Here is a 15,741-nt window from a genome sequence, read left to right as displayed (position 1 = left end):
TTACTAACATTTATAAATCCGATGGGTGGCAGATTGAGGGCCGATTCCACATTTTTTCTTCCTTTTCTGTGAAATAATACATATGGTAAAATAGCTCTCGGAACTGCCTTTATCGCGGGGATGAATCAGGACAGTTGGTGTTGCGAGAGACTTAAAACTTACAAATACGTTGCCCTTTAGGCTAGCATTCATCATCGTGTCTGATCTGGGATCTAGACTAAAGGCTTTTGTTATAACATACCATTTTATCCTTTCTTGGAAGTATAAATTGGAAGGAGTTCTCGCTTTGATTGTAATGCTGCTGCTGAGATTTTTTCCCCCCTGTGTTTTGGTGGGGAGTGCATAGCCCTCACTGACGGTGTCTGTCACTCTTTGACAGAAGATCTTGTCTCTGATCTCTAAAAAAAAGAAAATGTGGGGGGAGCAGGGGACAACACACCCTTAAAAAAAGGAAAGGAAAGGAAAAGACTCCTAAAGACAGTGCCCCTTCCTCATCAAACGATGTGCCTACAGGTGAGGCGCGGGCATTTACATGACCTGGCTGGTCCTGCCAGCTGGGCTTCCCAAACGCTGAACAGCAGCAGAATAACTTCAGCAAGGACATGAAGCGGAAACTTCCTCGGCTCTTTCGTGGCAACACGCAGGTATCAAGAACAGGCGAACAAAACCGCGCTGCTCGAGCATCCTGTTGCTGAGGCTGAGGACCTGCCCTTCATTCCCTCTCCCATAAATGTGAGCTTTGCAGCAGAACTGCAAAATCTGCGAGGGCCTGGGGATTCCTAATGGGCAGGAAAACGCTGCATTATAAAGCCAGGAAGCGTAAACGTTGCTCTGCCTTTGAAGGGCTCAGCGAGCTGGCGGTAGAGCCCAGCCCTGGGCAGGCAGCAGTGGGGGCTGCCGCTTCGGTTAGCCCTTGGATCGTGCGCAGCTGGTAACGCTCTTCGTCGGCTCCGTCGGATTAAGGTCCCAGTAATCCTTGGGTAGGCACGTCAGAGAGTGGTTTAGATTTCCAGAATTAGGCTGTGTATTTGGGAAGACAGAGCATTTTGTGATTATATTTTGCTTTTTGCGCTACTGCTGTTCCCAGCTCGTGGTGGCGGTCTTGGTTTTGTTTTATTGACCCTACTTGTATTTGTCATTTTGGGGAAGCCCCCAGCAACTGAAATCAATCGCTTCCATTAGAAACCCAGCTCTTGCTGTAAAAGACAGTAGCAGCATTTTTTGCCTTATCATGGGGAAAAAAGGCCAAGAAAATATTAAACACCTGAATTCTAGAGGCTGGCAAAGCAGGAGGCATCTTGCTTCTTAATCTTTAGTGTTACGCTGACCCCCGAAAGATTTGCTTCCTCTGCAGCGCGGGCATCTCCCCATCGCAGACATAAAGCAGAGCGCGCAGACAGCTCATGCTAGGACGTCTGTCCCTCCAGGTTTGGATGCAGCCAGGCAAAGGTTTGTGGAAGGGACAGTCCCCCCCGGAGCTGCACGGGGCGGACGGTTTCTCCTGGGATCTGGCCGAGAGCAGTGGCGCTTTGCACATCCTCGGACGGGACAGGGGACCAGAATCCAGAATCGTGACATTTATGTCTGCACTCTCGTCAAAAAAATGAGGAGTGGGCAGGTAACGCGTGTGAGCAAAGCGACTCAAAAAGCTGGTGTTTCACTGGGAATCGGGATCGGCTTTTCTCCCATGACTGCAAACTAGGAATTAATTTCCAGGGGCAAAATATAAACTCAGCTTAGTCCACGGAAGAGAAGTCATCCTTGTGCCTTCAGCATCTGGTGGGTGTGTGTGTGGAAGGGTAGCTGAGATGTACAAGCTCTCAGTTCTTCAAGCTGGTGAATATTTTGCCTTCTGATTTTATGTAATGGTAAACACTTCGGAGAAAAGTTCTGCGGGTGTTTTATTGAAGGCTTACAAGATTACTTCTGTGAATAATGCAGTAAGTAAAGTGTGGTCATTTAAAGCTGACTGCATGCTGTCTTAGCCAAAGAGTGGGAATTGGCCAGAATATCCCAAGAAAAACACTGTATTCCAATTTATTATCTATTATCCCATTGTGCTTCAGGACATTTTCTACTGGTTTGCACATTTGTTATTAATTTTGTCATTTACTTCTTGCCTATTGCAGTGGCGGAACTAAAGATTTTGGAACGGCTTTAACTTACACGTGCAGGCAGTTAAGGGAGATCCTTTCTTTAGGAGAGAGATTGGGCTGATGTTGATAAAAATTCATCTTGGGTGCTTTATGGAAATAAAGATTTCTTGGCTTTAAAAGAGATTATTAAGCTGCGCATTGTGACAGATGCTGCTGACAGTGAAAAAAAAAGAGGATGTTAAGAAACCTGCAAGAGATGGGTTACAGGTATGGATATAAGACAGATCTGCTCATTAGAGTAAAATGAAACCCGTCATCTGACTTGAAACAGTTTTTCTCGTTATTGGAAAATCCCATCATTCTGAATAGTCCGTGGTGGCGTTTTGCTGGGGGTTGAGGGTGGGCATTGCTCCTTGAGCAGATGCTGTAGTATCTAAGGATTGAGTGTGTACCAAAACAGACTTCAACAGCAGCAGCATCTTCACAAAACGCTTGGAGATCACAAGGAGCATCTCGGAGATGGAGGAGTGGGGTGGTCTGTACCCCTGCAAGTGCTCTCCGCTGGTGGCTGTGCGCTGAGAGAAGGTCCCCCTTGCCGTATCTGCTGCCCAGCCACCATCCCTGATTTATGCCCATGGTAGCAGAGGCTTGACGGCTGCAGGGAAAGGTGGAGAGAGAGCAGATGGGCGAGTTTCCTCCAAAGATACACTTGCCAATTCAGAGCGCGACCAGTGCCACGCTCAAACCGAAGCATGTGGCTGCTGCCAGCCTCTACAGTACAAAAATAGAGGTGACGGTGCAGGTGACAAACCTGCAAACACATAAATTCTCTCCTTCCGTGCCTAGGGTTTCAGCAGAGGCTCCACGGCTTTAGCCCCCCATGGCAGCGACAGAAATGAATGTAAGGCAGCAGGTGCTGTTAAATAATGTTGTTCTGATAATGTAAATGTGCTGAATGCACTCATTGTCTGTGAAAACTGAATATTTCATCAATGCTCCCTCCTCTTACCTGCAGCAACCTGCTGTACATCAGACCTGAGCTCCTGATGGAACAAGTCGTGACAGAGAGAGGAAATGCCGTGTGTGTTTTAAACTCTGGATTAATCAAGGTTGTCTTCCTTAGATTTAGGCTGTGTGTGTCCTTGATAGTGATGTAGCTGGAAGATAAAATGCAGATAAGGAATTCCGTATTAGGGTGACATTAATAATAAATGAGTGTTGATCCTAATAGAGTATTATTTAAACATACTGAATGGAGGCAGCAGTCTGCTGGGACCATATTATGTTGTCACACTACTTCTCCCTTGCTGATGCTGCTTCCAAGCAGTGGTAGGGAGACTGAAGCGTTGGATTTTAGGTGATGTCCTTGGTGGATGGTGGCTGGCAGTGACGGCTGGGTGTAAGGAGGAATACGAGTGAGAGGTACCCGCCTTACATTTCTGCTGGGGCTGTGCACAGCGGTACCCTTTGCTGCCCTTTTGCTCGCTCCTCCACGCTCTTCCTCGCTTCTTCCTTTTAGCGTGAGGCTCCCTGAGAGCCCCCTTCAGAGCCCACAGGTGTCTCTCGGGAGGACTCCCTTATCCTGCCTCCCTTTCTCAAACCCTTCCACAAAAAGATCATCTGTGTCTCCTGCGTACGGCAGCCAAGGAGCGGTGCTCGCACAGATGTCCTTTGGATGATGCTCTGATAAACCTCCGACCTTATGAGAGCAAGACAGTCTTTTAATAAGTGACCTTTTGTTGTCTTGGCAATGAACCGTCAACTTCCAGAATAAAAACAAGAGATCAGCTGCTTCTGTGTCTTGAAAGCTATTCTTCTGGAAAGTTAAAGTGTTTGAGCATCCCTAAGTAGATAGATAAAATACAATGCTGCAGTAGTAACATCTTTTATTTAAGAACTGTCCAATGGCTTAAGAAATTAGTTCTAAAACGGGCATACAGCTCTCCAACTTAGCCATGGCAGCAAAACATGTAAATTGTGCTTTTAGACAACAGAAGGTCCATCATGGTGAGCGTGACTCCTAGGATTCTTCCTTCAAATGGTCCAAACCCATTAACTTGAAATACGATCGTATTCTGAAAGACTGGATTTCTGGGAATTGTTATAAATTGCTTTCGTCACAAGATTTGGTTAGAAACGTGGAATAAAAAATGGAGATTTGCAGCACAGCAGGCTTCATTGCAAAACCGGGTACCAACGCTGCAAGCTGTGCCAAATTCATCCCTCCCTGGTTCCTGGGAGCCTCGTTTGCCATGCCCCCCCCAGGTCAGTGACAGGTAAGATCGGTATTGATCCTCAGCATCTGCTGACGGTAACCTTTGAAGGGACAGGCGATGTATGGCCATGGAATTTTATCTGTCAATATCTGGGTAATAGAAAGACAAGCACGACATCTAATCCCAACACAGGTGACAGATCATAAATCTGCGCTGATGTGGTTACTGGTAGTGGCAGGAATGGGAGGGGAGGGGGCGAAGCAGCGCTGATGGACACCGGGAAGTCAGGAAATGCTCTAGGCTGAAAAACCTTTTGGCCAAAAGCGCGTAGGTTTTCATCGTAGCAAAAACGGTTTTATTCTTCAGCTCAAAAGAAATACTTTAATTCGATCATTAGGTGGGATGCGGGCTGAGTAGTTGGTTCTTGTCGAGTGATGTCCCACATGTGTGCAGAGCCCCGTCAGTGCACTCTTCAGTTAGCATTTCGGAAAATGCGTGGATTTGGAGGGTTTCTTCTCCGGAGGGGTCTGTTGGAAGCGGGGTGCTCCCAGCTCCCGGCAGCCTCTGGAGTCAGTAATGCCGAGCCTTTTAATAATTCAGGGGGAGCGTGATTCAGCAGAGGAGCTGCTTTCCTTTGGGCTATCAGTACCTAGCCGGCTGCGTTGCTGTAGCAGTATTTCACATCAGTTTTCCATCTCTGTACCGTTTTCGTTACAAACCAGTAGAAAGAATTCCCCAATGCCATTTCATCATGCAGAAATTCACAAATGTTTAAAGTAAATACAGCCTCTGGTGTCAATAATTCGGAGCTATTGTCATCTTTTATTCTTACTCTTTAAGCAAGAAAAGCCGTAAAGGTGGCTATAGCATTTCTTTCTCTACAAATTTAATAGCTGTGCACAACTCGCTTGAATTTGCAGTATATTTTTCTGAAGCGTATATTTCATAACGTAAACATGCTCCCCACAATAAGTAATTTTTAGCACAATCTTGCACGTTCTCTCTGAAATGCGGAGAGTAATTCAGCAGGGAAGTGTGAGCTGCAGCTTGGTGAGGGCTGGGGAGAGGAGTCGTCTGCCTCGCTGGGTGCATCGCTGCTGAAAGGTGCTGAAAGCATTCGCACGTGTGTGCGCTTGCTAAAATATGTACCGAGAAAGAGGGGAAATAGGTCCCTGCGATTACAGAGGTTGCGTAAAGCGTGTGACAAGAAGATGAAATAGCTGGCGCTGAGGATGCTGAGTGGCAGGAGTGGTTTTGTCCCTGCAGACAACGTCAGGGAAACTCACAGAAATTCGCTGCAAAGAGCAGAAGCCTTGCAGTCGCCAGTCCCGCTTACAGAATCACCAGTAGGGATCCATGTGGATTGCCTGACTAGTCGTCCAAAACTGAGCACAAGGTCTTCACCCTGGGTTTGATGGTGAAGCCTGGGGGAAAAGCAACCCACCTTTAGGCAGCCAAGTGTGGAACGAATGCAGCTGAGGGCAAGTGAGGAGAAAGCGTCCTCTAGCACCCCGGCTTTTTTGGGGATATGTGGCAAGGCCAGTGTCGTGATAACTGAGTAGGAAGCTTTAATCTGGTGCCTCCATCTTTTTCAGTTTCCTCTTCTGAGAAATGATAAACCTTTGCCCGGGATTGTTCTCTGCTTGGAAAGTAGAGGCATTGCACGTCACCGAGGAGTAGTTCCTTCATGGGCAATGCACTTCATTAACGATTGGCACTACCTGTATTTTTCCAGATCTGCAATACTAAGGTTTTGGGAAGAGTTTCTGTGAATGTTAATTGCACCTACCCCACCTTTTTCCCCCCCCTAAATGGGAACTGATGCCCTTAGCACCATTGGGTGATACCAACACTGGTATCAACAGGATCAGCAGCAGCATCCTTTCTCAAAGCAATTCTTTTAAGCCTAGCTGTAGTGCTAAAGAAAGAATAATATACGTTACATTTGAAAGTAAAAATACTCGTACAAGGTGAGCGTTACCATATCAACTTGCTGTAGTCTCTGTTTCAGAGAGAGAAGTGGAGCTGTGATATCCCTTTCCCTTCATGTGACTTGAGCAAGGTCTGCTCAGTTTGGTTCTGAGCCTGCAGTGCGACACCTTGCTGGAAAGTAGCTGTTGCTCTCGGTACTCAGTAAATAGGGATTTTCACATGCAAAACCTAACAGCAGCGTATGGAAGATGACAGGCCTGCACAGCAGAACAAACTTGAAAATGAGATTTCTTTTCTAGAACTTGGTTTGCCACCGTTACTTTTTTTGAAGAGCTTTTTGCCATGGGAAGCAGAGTTGCATCCCGGCCACGCTGAGTCTGTTGCTGGCCACAGAGAAGACATTGAAGAGGGAATAAGAGCTACTTGAATGCAGGGAAGTCTCAGAGATGCTTGTCTCGGGGTCACAAAACTGGTAATTAGATCTCAGTAGAAGAGAAAGTTGCTGTTTCAAAATGTTAGCTGTAAATCTTGGTGGAAAAGATTTTCCTCTGAGGGTGAGGATCAAATTAAAAGAAAAAAAGTTCAGAGATGCCCACATGTGGCTCCGGACTCCGTGGCCTCAGAGGGTTTCTGTTAGGGATTTATGCATGGCTGTAAGTAGCAGCAGGCTGCTTTTTCTCCTGCCTTCCCTTCGCCCTGAGGTTTTCACAATAAGCTTGCTTCTGCCAGGTGATGACAACATCCCTATCTCCATATACCATGAATATACATCGAGGAATGCAGACTGTTTTTTACTGCATGTGTTTTAAGCATTACTATCCAGACCCGATCCTTTTCATCGCTGGGGTGGGACCTGTTCGGCTGCAGCAGCGTTCGCGTGTGATGAGAGCCACGTCGTGTGCTCGCACGTGTACATATGTTTTGGAGGCAGCCCGATCTAAAATTGCTATCGTTCTTTCACCCGTGAAAAGATGTCGTGAAATTAACTCTGTAAAAAGCAATTGCCTTTTCTTGCCAGCACAATTAGCATGGATTGTCCATTCTTCTCAAAAGTTCAAGTGTGACGACTGTAGCTTTTGAAAACAGTCACTCAAGACGTTGAGACCAGATGCACTGAGCTCCAGCAACTCCTTCCAGCACTGCCTTGTCAATTCTCTTCTCTCTCCTTGAAGCAAATCTGCAGAGAAATTAAATGGTGATTTGATTTCCATCTTTTTCCTACTCTGAAAGGCTCCTGTATCCGGTCATGGCAGAAAGTCTCTTTGGTTCCTGTAGTCTTCCTGAAAAGACAGTTCGTGATGTTTATTTTAAGAGGATGCTCTCTCTGTGTTGAATGAAGAGAGCATAGAAACTGCTCAGTAAAGAGAAGTAACTGCAAGGAGACAAAGCTTCTGGACTAGGTGGATTGCTAGGTGTTTATAAAACCTGCTCAATGTTTATCTCAACTTTGGCTGGTTATTTAACCACCACACTGCTTTTAGGTAGCTGCAATTGATAGATGAGTTTTGACATTCAAATTACATTCATTCTGTGGATTGATCATTGTGTCATTTTTTTCCTCGAGCACATGAACAAATAGTTTGTGTATCCGTGTGGCTTGTTTCCTTTGACTCAATTTATTAAGAGGAATTTTGTTGAAGTTTATGAGTTTACATAGTTCAGGTATCACGAAAATGACTCTTTCTTGGAAAGCATTTGTGGCAGTATCCTGTAGACTGAATTAGCAGTGCTGCTGCTCATGACAGAGTACCTGTGGCTCGTGTTTTGTTAGAAATTGAAGAATTGTGCTCACAAGCACGTATTTTTAATCCTTCCCTCTTTTCTCCCTGACGCTTCACTCTATCCTGGTGTGCTACAAGTGGAGAAAGAATTGATTTTAAATGTGACCACTGCCTATAAGCCAAGGTCCCTGGGCTGTGCCCAGCTAAGAGGAACTTGTTTGAAACACGTTTTACTCATGTATGTCTGTCTTTGCAGCCTTAAAAGCAAAGACTGCAGTGGTCTAAGGCAGAAAGACAAGTGCAAAAACAAACTGTATAGGTTCTAGCCAAAGCCGTTCTTCAAGCGTTGCATCCCTCCACTGTATTCCCCCTCGCAGTAAGTGTAAAATACGATGTCGTTTTTTACATTGCACAGAGAGATTCAGGAAGCAAGGCCAGAGAGTTGCTTTGGGTAGCAAAGGGAACATGCGTAGCACTTTTTCCTTCCCCTTGCATTGCAGATATCTGTTTCAGCTATTGTACTTGCTCATTAAGATTGTACACATGTGTTGCATGTGTATGGCAGTTCTCCCTGAAGCCCGTCCTCTGAGGCTGGCTTCTTTCACCCTCCTTTTTTCCTCCCTCAGTAGCAATGTCTTACACTCAAGATCAAGGTGAGCAAGACTCCAAGTCAGGCCTTGGAGTCTGTCTATTACACACATTGAATGCTGGGCAGAGGATTTCTACTTTGTATTGGACCTACCAACAGGGACCTGTTGTCTAATATGCGGACCACGCACGCGGGCTTTTATAGTCCATTGACAGGTAATAGATGAGAATCTATCCTGTATAATTCTGTTGGGGATTTTTCCCATTGGGTCTACTCAGGCCCTCTCTCCCCCAAAGTATTGCTAATTGGCAGGTGATGTAAAGTTGGTTTTCAATAGTAGCTTCCCTTTGCTTCTCTCAACTTCTGTGATTCTACGTTGGGTCCATAAACTTCATTTCCCCTTCCCCACCGCACTTCCCTTTTCTGTTACAACATACCGTAATGCTGTAAAAGTGTATACTTTAATGCTCCTCAAAATACTTATATACTGCCAGTAAATATTTACCAAGAAACTTCCTGAGATGTTGACTTGAAGATGGATCTAAAGAGTTCTCACTTCACGTTGCAGTTTTATTTAATTTAGAGTTTGTAATTGATGCTGTTCACGGAAATAACATTCTTGTCTTGGTAAGCGGGAGCAGATAGGAATACAGATACCCAAAAGCGTTAACTTGTACGGTCTGGTGCTTTCAGTTAAGCAAGCAAATTCAGGTCAGCAGAGCAAGAGGAGCTTTGCAGACAACGGCCGGATTAGACGCCCTTTGATTCAGAATAAATACGCCAAGTCTGTGAGGCTGGAGATGCCGGCTGCTTCGGGCCATGGATTTGGCGTGTCCTTACGTGCACCCTGCCTGTCGTTAACCCCAGGCCCTCAGGGAGAATAAATGCCTTCTTGGGAGGGATCCTGATGCCAGCCTGGACCAAGATGCTGGACTTCTAAAGCCATCAGTCAGCAGGCTTAATGTAGCAGCATCCCGGCATGAAAAGCTTCAGTGGCTTGAACTTCAAATAATTTATTTCTAAATTACTTCTACTGTAATTCTTATTAATTCAAATAGGCTTCTAAGCCAATGTAAAATTCAGTAAATGCAAGGAACAGTTTAATGAATTGAAAATAGGATTGAGTCTTTTAAAGTAAATGTAAAAAAATATGCTAGCAATAATTGCTTAGATGGAAATCGAATCTTAATAGCTTTGTTAATGATTTGTAGGGAGTATTGCGTTTATGAGAACATATCAAGCTGATCCTTGTGCAAGAACCTTGTTTTGAATGGGTTTGATAAAATTATTCCCCAGAAGCAGTTAGTAATGCTTAATATTTCTGCTTGCACTGCTTTTGAGATATTTGAATGTCATTCACGCTGGAGCCTGACTGCGGCTGTTAAGGATCAGTTCTGCGCTGCTGTGACGCGTCCGCGGTTTGTTGTTAGCGAGGCAAGATGCAGTGCGGGCGGTTGATGCGTATTCCTTTGATAGCCTTTGGGGTCTGTGCTGTTTGGTACATTGGTGAGGGGTCTGGGGCCCAGGACCCAAGTGCAGAAGGTACGGGTGTTACTTGGTTCGGTAACAACTTTTCCCACTGCTGCTTAAAGTTTGTCAATCTGGAGAAATGACATTTATACCAAGAGGGCAGAAAAATGTGCCCAGGCTTCAACTCAGTGCCATCCGGTGTGGAAAGGTGTCTGACGATTTATCGATCTCCTTCCTGCCAAACGATGCAAACTTTTTGTCAAACCTTCGTTTCCCAGGCATGTCAAAAGAGAAATGCAAGCCAGAAAGAAAGAAAAAGGGAGAGAGTGCAGGACGAGAGAAAAACTAGAGTATCAGTAACATCCCCAGATTTGCTGGTACAAACTTTATCAAAACCTTGCATTTTTGTGTTTTTCATGGCTAAACTGGGAGCTGTGCCAAGACAGCTGCTAATCGGCAGAGGGCTTCTCCTGGCCACCCAGCCCTTGGCCAGGTGTCTGCATACCCTCACTTCGTTTGGCCAACTGGTGATCAAAGTTCCAAAATTTCTCCCACTTTGCTTTGCCTCCTGGTCTGTAATGGCCGTGGAGTTTGTGAGCAGACCTAAGTCGTTACCGAAAGGGACTCCAGTTAGCATTCCCCTGGCTGGAGTCCCTCCCTCGTATGGTGTTCCTGGTCCTGCCTTGGCTCCATGCTCCTCCAGCTTGCTTTCCAATCTTGATGAGTTTCCTGGTAGTTTTGGAAAAATTGAAACACAAAGTTCTTTTTTTCAAATTCTCATCCCGTGCATTCTTTAACACGTGAAGCAGATTTCTCAGCGTGCATGTGATGTAATGATTCGATTCATTAGGAGAAGAGTTTTCGAGGTGATGACCTGTAAATGATTACAAGGCTCCCACAGCATAATTGCATCGAATTCTTTTTTTCCTGCCTCTGGACATTAATAGTGCCTACTGATTACACAGAGCGAGTAAAAACTGGCTCCCTAAAGTCTATCTGCTCGAGTCAAAGGATAAGTGCTTCTTACAGTGAATTGTTCTTTCAAGGTAATTTAACAAAATTCATCAGTTGAGAGAGGAAGCGAATTTCTGCCATTCCCATGCGCGTGGCGTGGAACTCGCACCCCTGAGGCTGGTGCGAAGATTAAAGCATGGAGGGGCGTGTGGCGTCTGGGGAGATCTTTCCCTCATCCTCTGCCTTTGGTCACGCTTCCAAATACAGCAGAGAGGATGTGCTGGGATAAAATGGCTTCTTTGCAGTAAAAAGCATGCTCCTTGATGAGGCCATACAGCGGTCGTTTTACAAACAGTTAGCCGTACGGTAGTCCTTTTTCCCCTGTGCCCATCATAGAGCTCCTTTCCAATTACTCCTCTTCAATTTAGTGGTGGCCAGTACAGTTCGGGGAGCGAGATCCGTATTTGTATTCCCCAGCATTGCTGGTTTGAGTGTTGGTCGTGCAGGTAATGGTATCTGTTCAGTGAAATTAATACCAGCCCCAGCAAAACCCAACTGTGGCTGTGCAAGGTCTGTTTGCTTAGTTACTGGATGGGGCAGGGGGGGACGGGGGACAGATAAAAGGCTGAGGGTCCCAGTTCCGTATAACCCCAGCTGGATGGAGGACCCAGGGTTAGGGGTTCTTCAGCTGGTACTCCTCCACTGCCTGCCCAAGATGCCCCCTGCAGAAAAGACAAGTTCTTCCTCAGCTGGGCTGGTCAGTTAAAAATCCAAGGTCATGTTGGCAGAGCGGCCCATGGGTTGTGCCGCTGGGCACGTTTTGCAGGAGCGCTGGGCGTGCGGTGGTGCTTTTCGTTCCTGAACGAAACTTGCTGACATAATTTCTCATTTTGCTATTTCATCTTTGCTCTCTCTTTAAGGTGATGGTCAGAATTTGGTTACAGAAGATGTGACAGTGGTGGAGGGAGATGTCGCCACCATCAGCTGCCGCGTCAAGAACAGTGACGACTCGGTGATTCAGCTCCTGAATCCCAACAGACAAACAATTTATTTCAGAGATTTCAGACGTAAGTTGCATCTTTCCTTGTTTGATAACAACTTTTCCTGCACCTCGCTTGTGCTCGGGAGAAGGCATTTGCGGAGATCTCTTCTTCTAATGCAATGCTAGACACTTAAAGTTTAGTCAATTCTTTAGAGGGTACGTGAGACAGGCAATCATAATCTTTCTCCTTAATGGAAACCTTGATGGTCCCCTTTAAAAGTCAGACTGTCTTACTTTGCAATAGGAATTGATTGTAGTAATTCAGGGTGAATTGCAATTGAGTGCCAAATATTTAGCTGACACAAACAAATTGAATAGGGCAATGCCGAGACAGTGCAATGTTCTCAGAGGTAATCTGTTTGCTTCAAAGACTGAAAATTTCAAGATGATCTATGCCTCTTTATAACCAAAGCAAAATCTCCAGCGAATGAGTCTGGCTTTGTTTCCTGTTGCAACAATGCCACGGAGCATGGTAGCTGCAGTGAAATGCTTTAAATTACCTGCGTTAATGTCACTGCGGGGATGGGACGCAGTGCTATGTTGTGCCCAGCACTGTGGAAACGCACGGCAAACCATGTTCTCTTCTGAGGCGTTGTGTGATCTAACGATGTGCACATGCCGGGACTGGCTCGCTCCCTCCGCTTGTGCCGCTATTCAAGGCCCTTGTGTTTGCCTGGTAAGATTGAAAATCCTCAGTTTCCAAATTCTTAGAGTAATTGAGGCAGCCGTTACTGTGGTCAGGAAACAACTTTTAAACTATACTTTTCCCAATTCTTTTATCTGTCACACTGTCCACTGACTGCGTACAGTCAGACACGGGTCAGCTTACTGCTTATTTTCACAATAGGCATTTTACCTACACATCCCTAAGCCATCTGATAATAAAACCATGTCCAAAGATTTGATACTGTGCCTGGGGATTTGCTTCTGTTGATTCTTTGTACTGATCTGAGAACAGAAATATTTTACAGGTCCAGACGTAAAGGTAAGAAGCGGGATGGAAGCTGCAGTCAGGAACCCGTGGGGTGCTTGTCTAGACGCTACTGCTATTTTTGTAGACCTTTGACTTTGTTGTGCGGTGAGAGGGGGACGCTGCATCTCACAGCAGTCACTAAGGTGTGCTTGCTCCGCAGCGCTGAAGGACAGCAGGTTCCAGCTGGTGAATTTCTCCAACAGCGAGCTCCGAGTGTCCCTGACAAACGTCTCCATTTCTGATGAAGGAAGGTACTTCTGCCAGCTCTACACTGACCCCCCCCAGGAAATCTATACCACGATTACAGTGCTCGGTAAGGACCAAAGAGGTGCTCGTGGTGACCTTTGTAATCCCTGGACGCACAGGGTTAGCAGGACGGGGCTCCGTGTGGCGTTCGGGGAGCTCCAGCCACCCAGAGAGAGCCACAGCTCTCCACTGATGAAACACGGCAAGGGTTTGAACGCCGAGTGCTCTCCCACTGGAGGCCAGCTCAGCTCTTCAGCAGCTCAAAGCAGCTTAGGCCTCGAGCCTGCAGACACAAGATTTTCGAGGGTTGCCAGCAGATACCAAGTGGGTTGTCCAGTGGCATGCCAGAGCCCTTGCCTTGCCTTCCTGTCTTGTAAGGCATCCCTGAGCCTCTCTTTGTAGGTTACATCATATTTAGTGTGATTCTTGGGTCTTCCCCTTCTTGTTTGCAGGCAATTTTTGGCTTCAAAGAATAAGCAGACGTGTAAGCGTGAGGTGTTCTCCACTTCCAAGGCTCTCTTTTACTTGGGCGGGTTGCTTGGAAAGGCTTGTAGGGCAAGTCTGGATCTGCTAACGTCCTGGAAGGAGTGTCTGTCCAGCGCAAGGCTTGGCAGAACGGCGGGAGCTGTGCAAGACCAGCCCTCCTCCGTCTCACACCTGTTTTCTTTAGGGTGAGAGAAGGCACGTTTCTTAGGAAGAAGGGAAGATAAGTGGCAGTGGTTGCGTCTCATTCAGTGAAGCAAGAAAGTCAGCTGGAAAGTAAAAGCTGTAGAAAACATCTTTCAGTAATTATCTGATATGCAGAGGGAAAATAAATTAACATGAATGCTTCGTAGCATGGTAGAACTGTTCGGTTTATGAATTTTGTGTTTTCCATAATCAGACTACTCTGATCACATGCTGAATCTTTTCTTCCAAAACTTGGCGATTTGAGAGATTACATTTTAATGATGAATGACAGCCTCTTTGCCCGTCTATGGTATTCCTTAAGGGCAAATATTACTAACGGCATCACTGGTGAACCTCCTGCCATTGTGAAGATGTGTAAGTTTTTGCATGTTTGTCAGCTGACTTATATATTCAGAGAAATCTTGAGTTCGACTAATGGAAAGTGATAGCTTCCTATTAATTTTGCAAAAATTTGTTTCACATGTGAGAGAATGTAAGAGCTCTCATTTGACATCACAAGTTTGCCCATTTGCTTAGTAACGGCTATTTGCGGAGCTGAAGTTAATTCTGCCCCCTCCCCTCTCCCTCCCTCCCCCCCCCCGAAATACGCTCACGCACAGCCCCGCTGAGCTCTTGCCTTTCTGTCACTCCCTCGGGCTTTGCAAGACTGCGGTGCACGTGCAGCCGCAAGACCGATGCGGTTACCAATAATAGCAGCTCGTGCTATTAGAGCTGTTTCTACAGATTAGCAGCGGCTTTTAAGACTCTATTAATAGGAGAACCTGAATCACGGAGGGTGACTTAATGTAAGATCTCACTCGCTGATTAGTTTCAATCTTCCTTCTTTTATTTAATGAGATTTGGTTCTTAGGGTTTTATATGTTGTTTAAATAATGTTTATAAGCAGTTCTACTATAGCTATTACGTTTATCAACATCTTCAAAGTTTTAGTGCACTTTCCAGTATTCATAGCTCTCTTCCAGCTCTTCTCTCTAATCATACACACACAAACACAGTTTGTTGGATTTCATTTCACTGCTAACAATGCTAAGAAGGCGTTTGAAATAATAGTACTTCCTTTATTCACCTATAAGCCAGCACTGCATGTCTTTCGAGTGGGAGACGAAATACATTTTTTTGTTGTGGTTTTTTGTTGTTGTTATTTTTAAACATGAATCGTGCTTCAGAATTCAGGGGAAAGTGTCTGTTTTCTTGCCTCATACTTCAGTTCTTTTTGAGAAGGATTTGCAGCATGGCCAGCGTGTACCTGCCTTTCCCCAACATCCCTGAAGCGGTGGGTGTTTTGTCTTCACCTCCATTGCGTGCTCTGGCCAAACCTTAGTCCACAGGGCAGGCAAGGACGATCGATGTTTATTATTAGAAGCCTGAGGAGGAGATTCTTTATCTTAGCTAGCAGTAGTACGGAGAGATCGGGTACCGTGGCGCCAAGGATAATGCGTCTTTCCTCTCTTCCATATTATTGACGCCCTAATTAGAATTAAAAATGAGCTGGGGCGGAGGAGCGGTTCTCTGTGTTGGTATGTGGCTGGTCCTCCTAGGAGTGCATTCCCTGCCAAAGATCTCGTGGTCATCGCTCACACTTTGGTATCTCTCAAGGTCTATCAAAGAGCAGTTTTGCTGATCTGCTTCTGATGATACTCACTTTGGAGAGCGGAGCAAAGTTTCAAGGCATCCTTCTTTGTAGTCTGTATTCGGAGAAAGCTTCACATTTGCTTTAGCAGTGTGCTTCTCCCCCTCTCTCCCATGTACTTTAATGTCTTCTGTAACAGGATATGTCGATTCATTCATGCTTAATTGGAACATGTGAAAATC

The 15,741-nt window shown here is 45.7% G+C and overlaps 1 protein-coding gene across 1 annotated transcript in view; it reads left to right on the top strand.

The window, feature by feature from the left end:
• The first annotated feature begins 10,893 nt into the window (after nt 1–10,893).
• Nucleotides 10,894–15,741, top strand: part of CADM1 (cell adhesion molecule 1) — a 54,840-nt gene continuing 49,992 nt past the window's right edge. Inside the window, exons 1-3 of the mRNA XM_010575089.1 lie at nt 10,894–10,900; nt 11,899–12,045; nt 13,154–13,306. Coding sequence (XP_010573391.1) covers nt 10,894–10,900; nt 11,899–12,045; nt 13,154–13,306 — 307 coding nt within the window. The remainder of the gene's footprint in view (nt 10,901–11,898; nt 12,046–13,153; nt 13,307–15,741) is intronic.

This window comes from Haliaeetus leucocephalus, unplaced genomic scaffold (assembly GCF_000737465.1).
Source record: "Haliaeetus leucocephalus isolate CR32 unplaced genomic scaffold, Haliaeetus_leucocephalus-4.0 Scaffold450, whole genome shotgun sequence".
Taxonomy (NCBI): domain Eukaryota; kingdom Metazoa; phylum Chordata; class Aves; order Accipitriformes; family Accipitridae; genus Haliaeetus; species Haliaeetus leucocephalus.
Note: the sequence above shows the minus strand (reverse complement) of the source record. Positions and strands in the feature narration are given on the sequence as shown.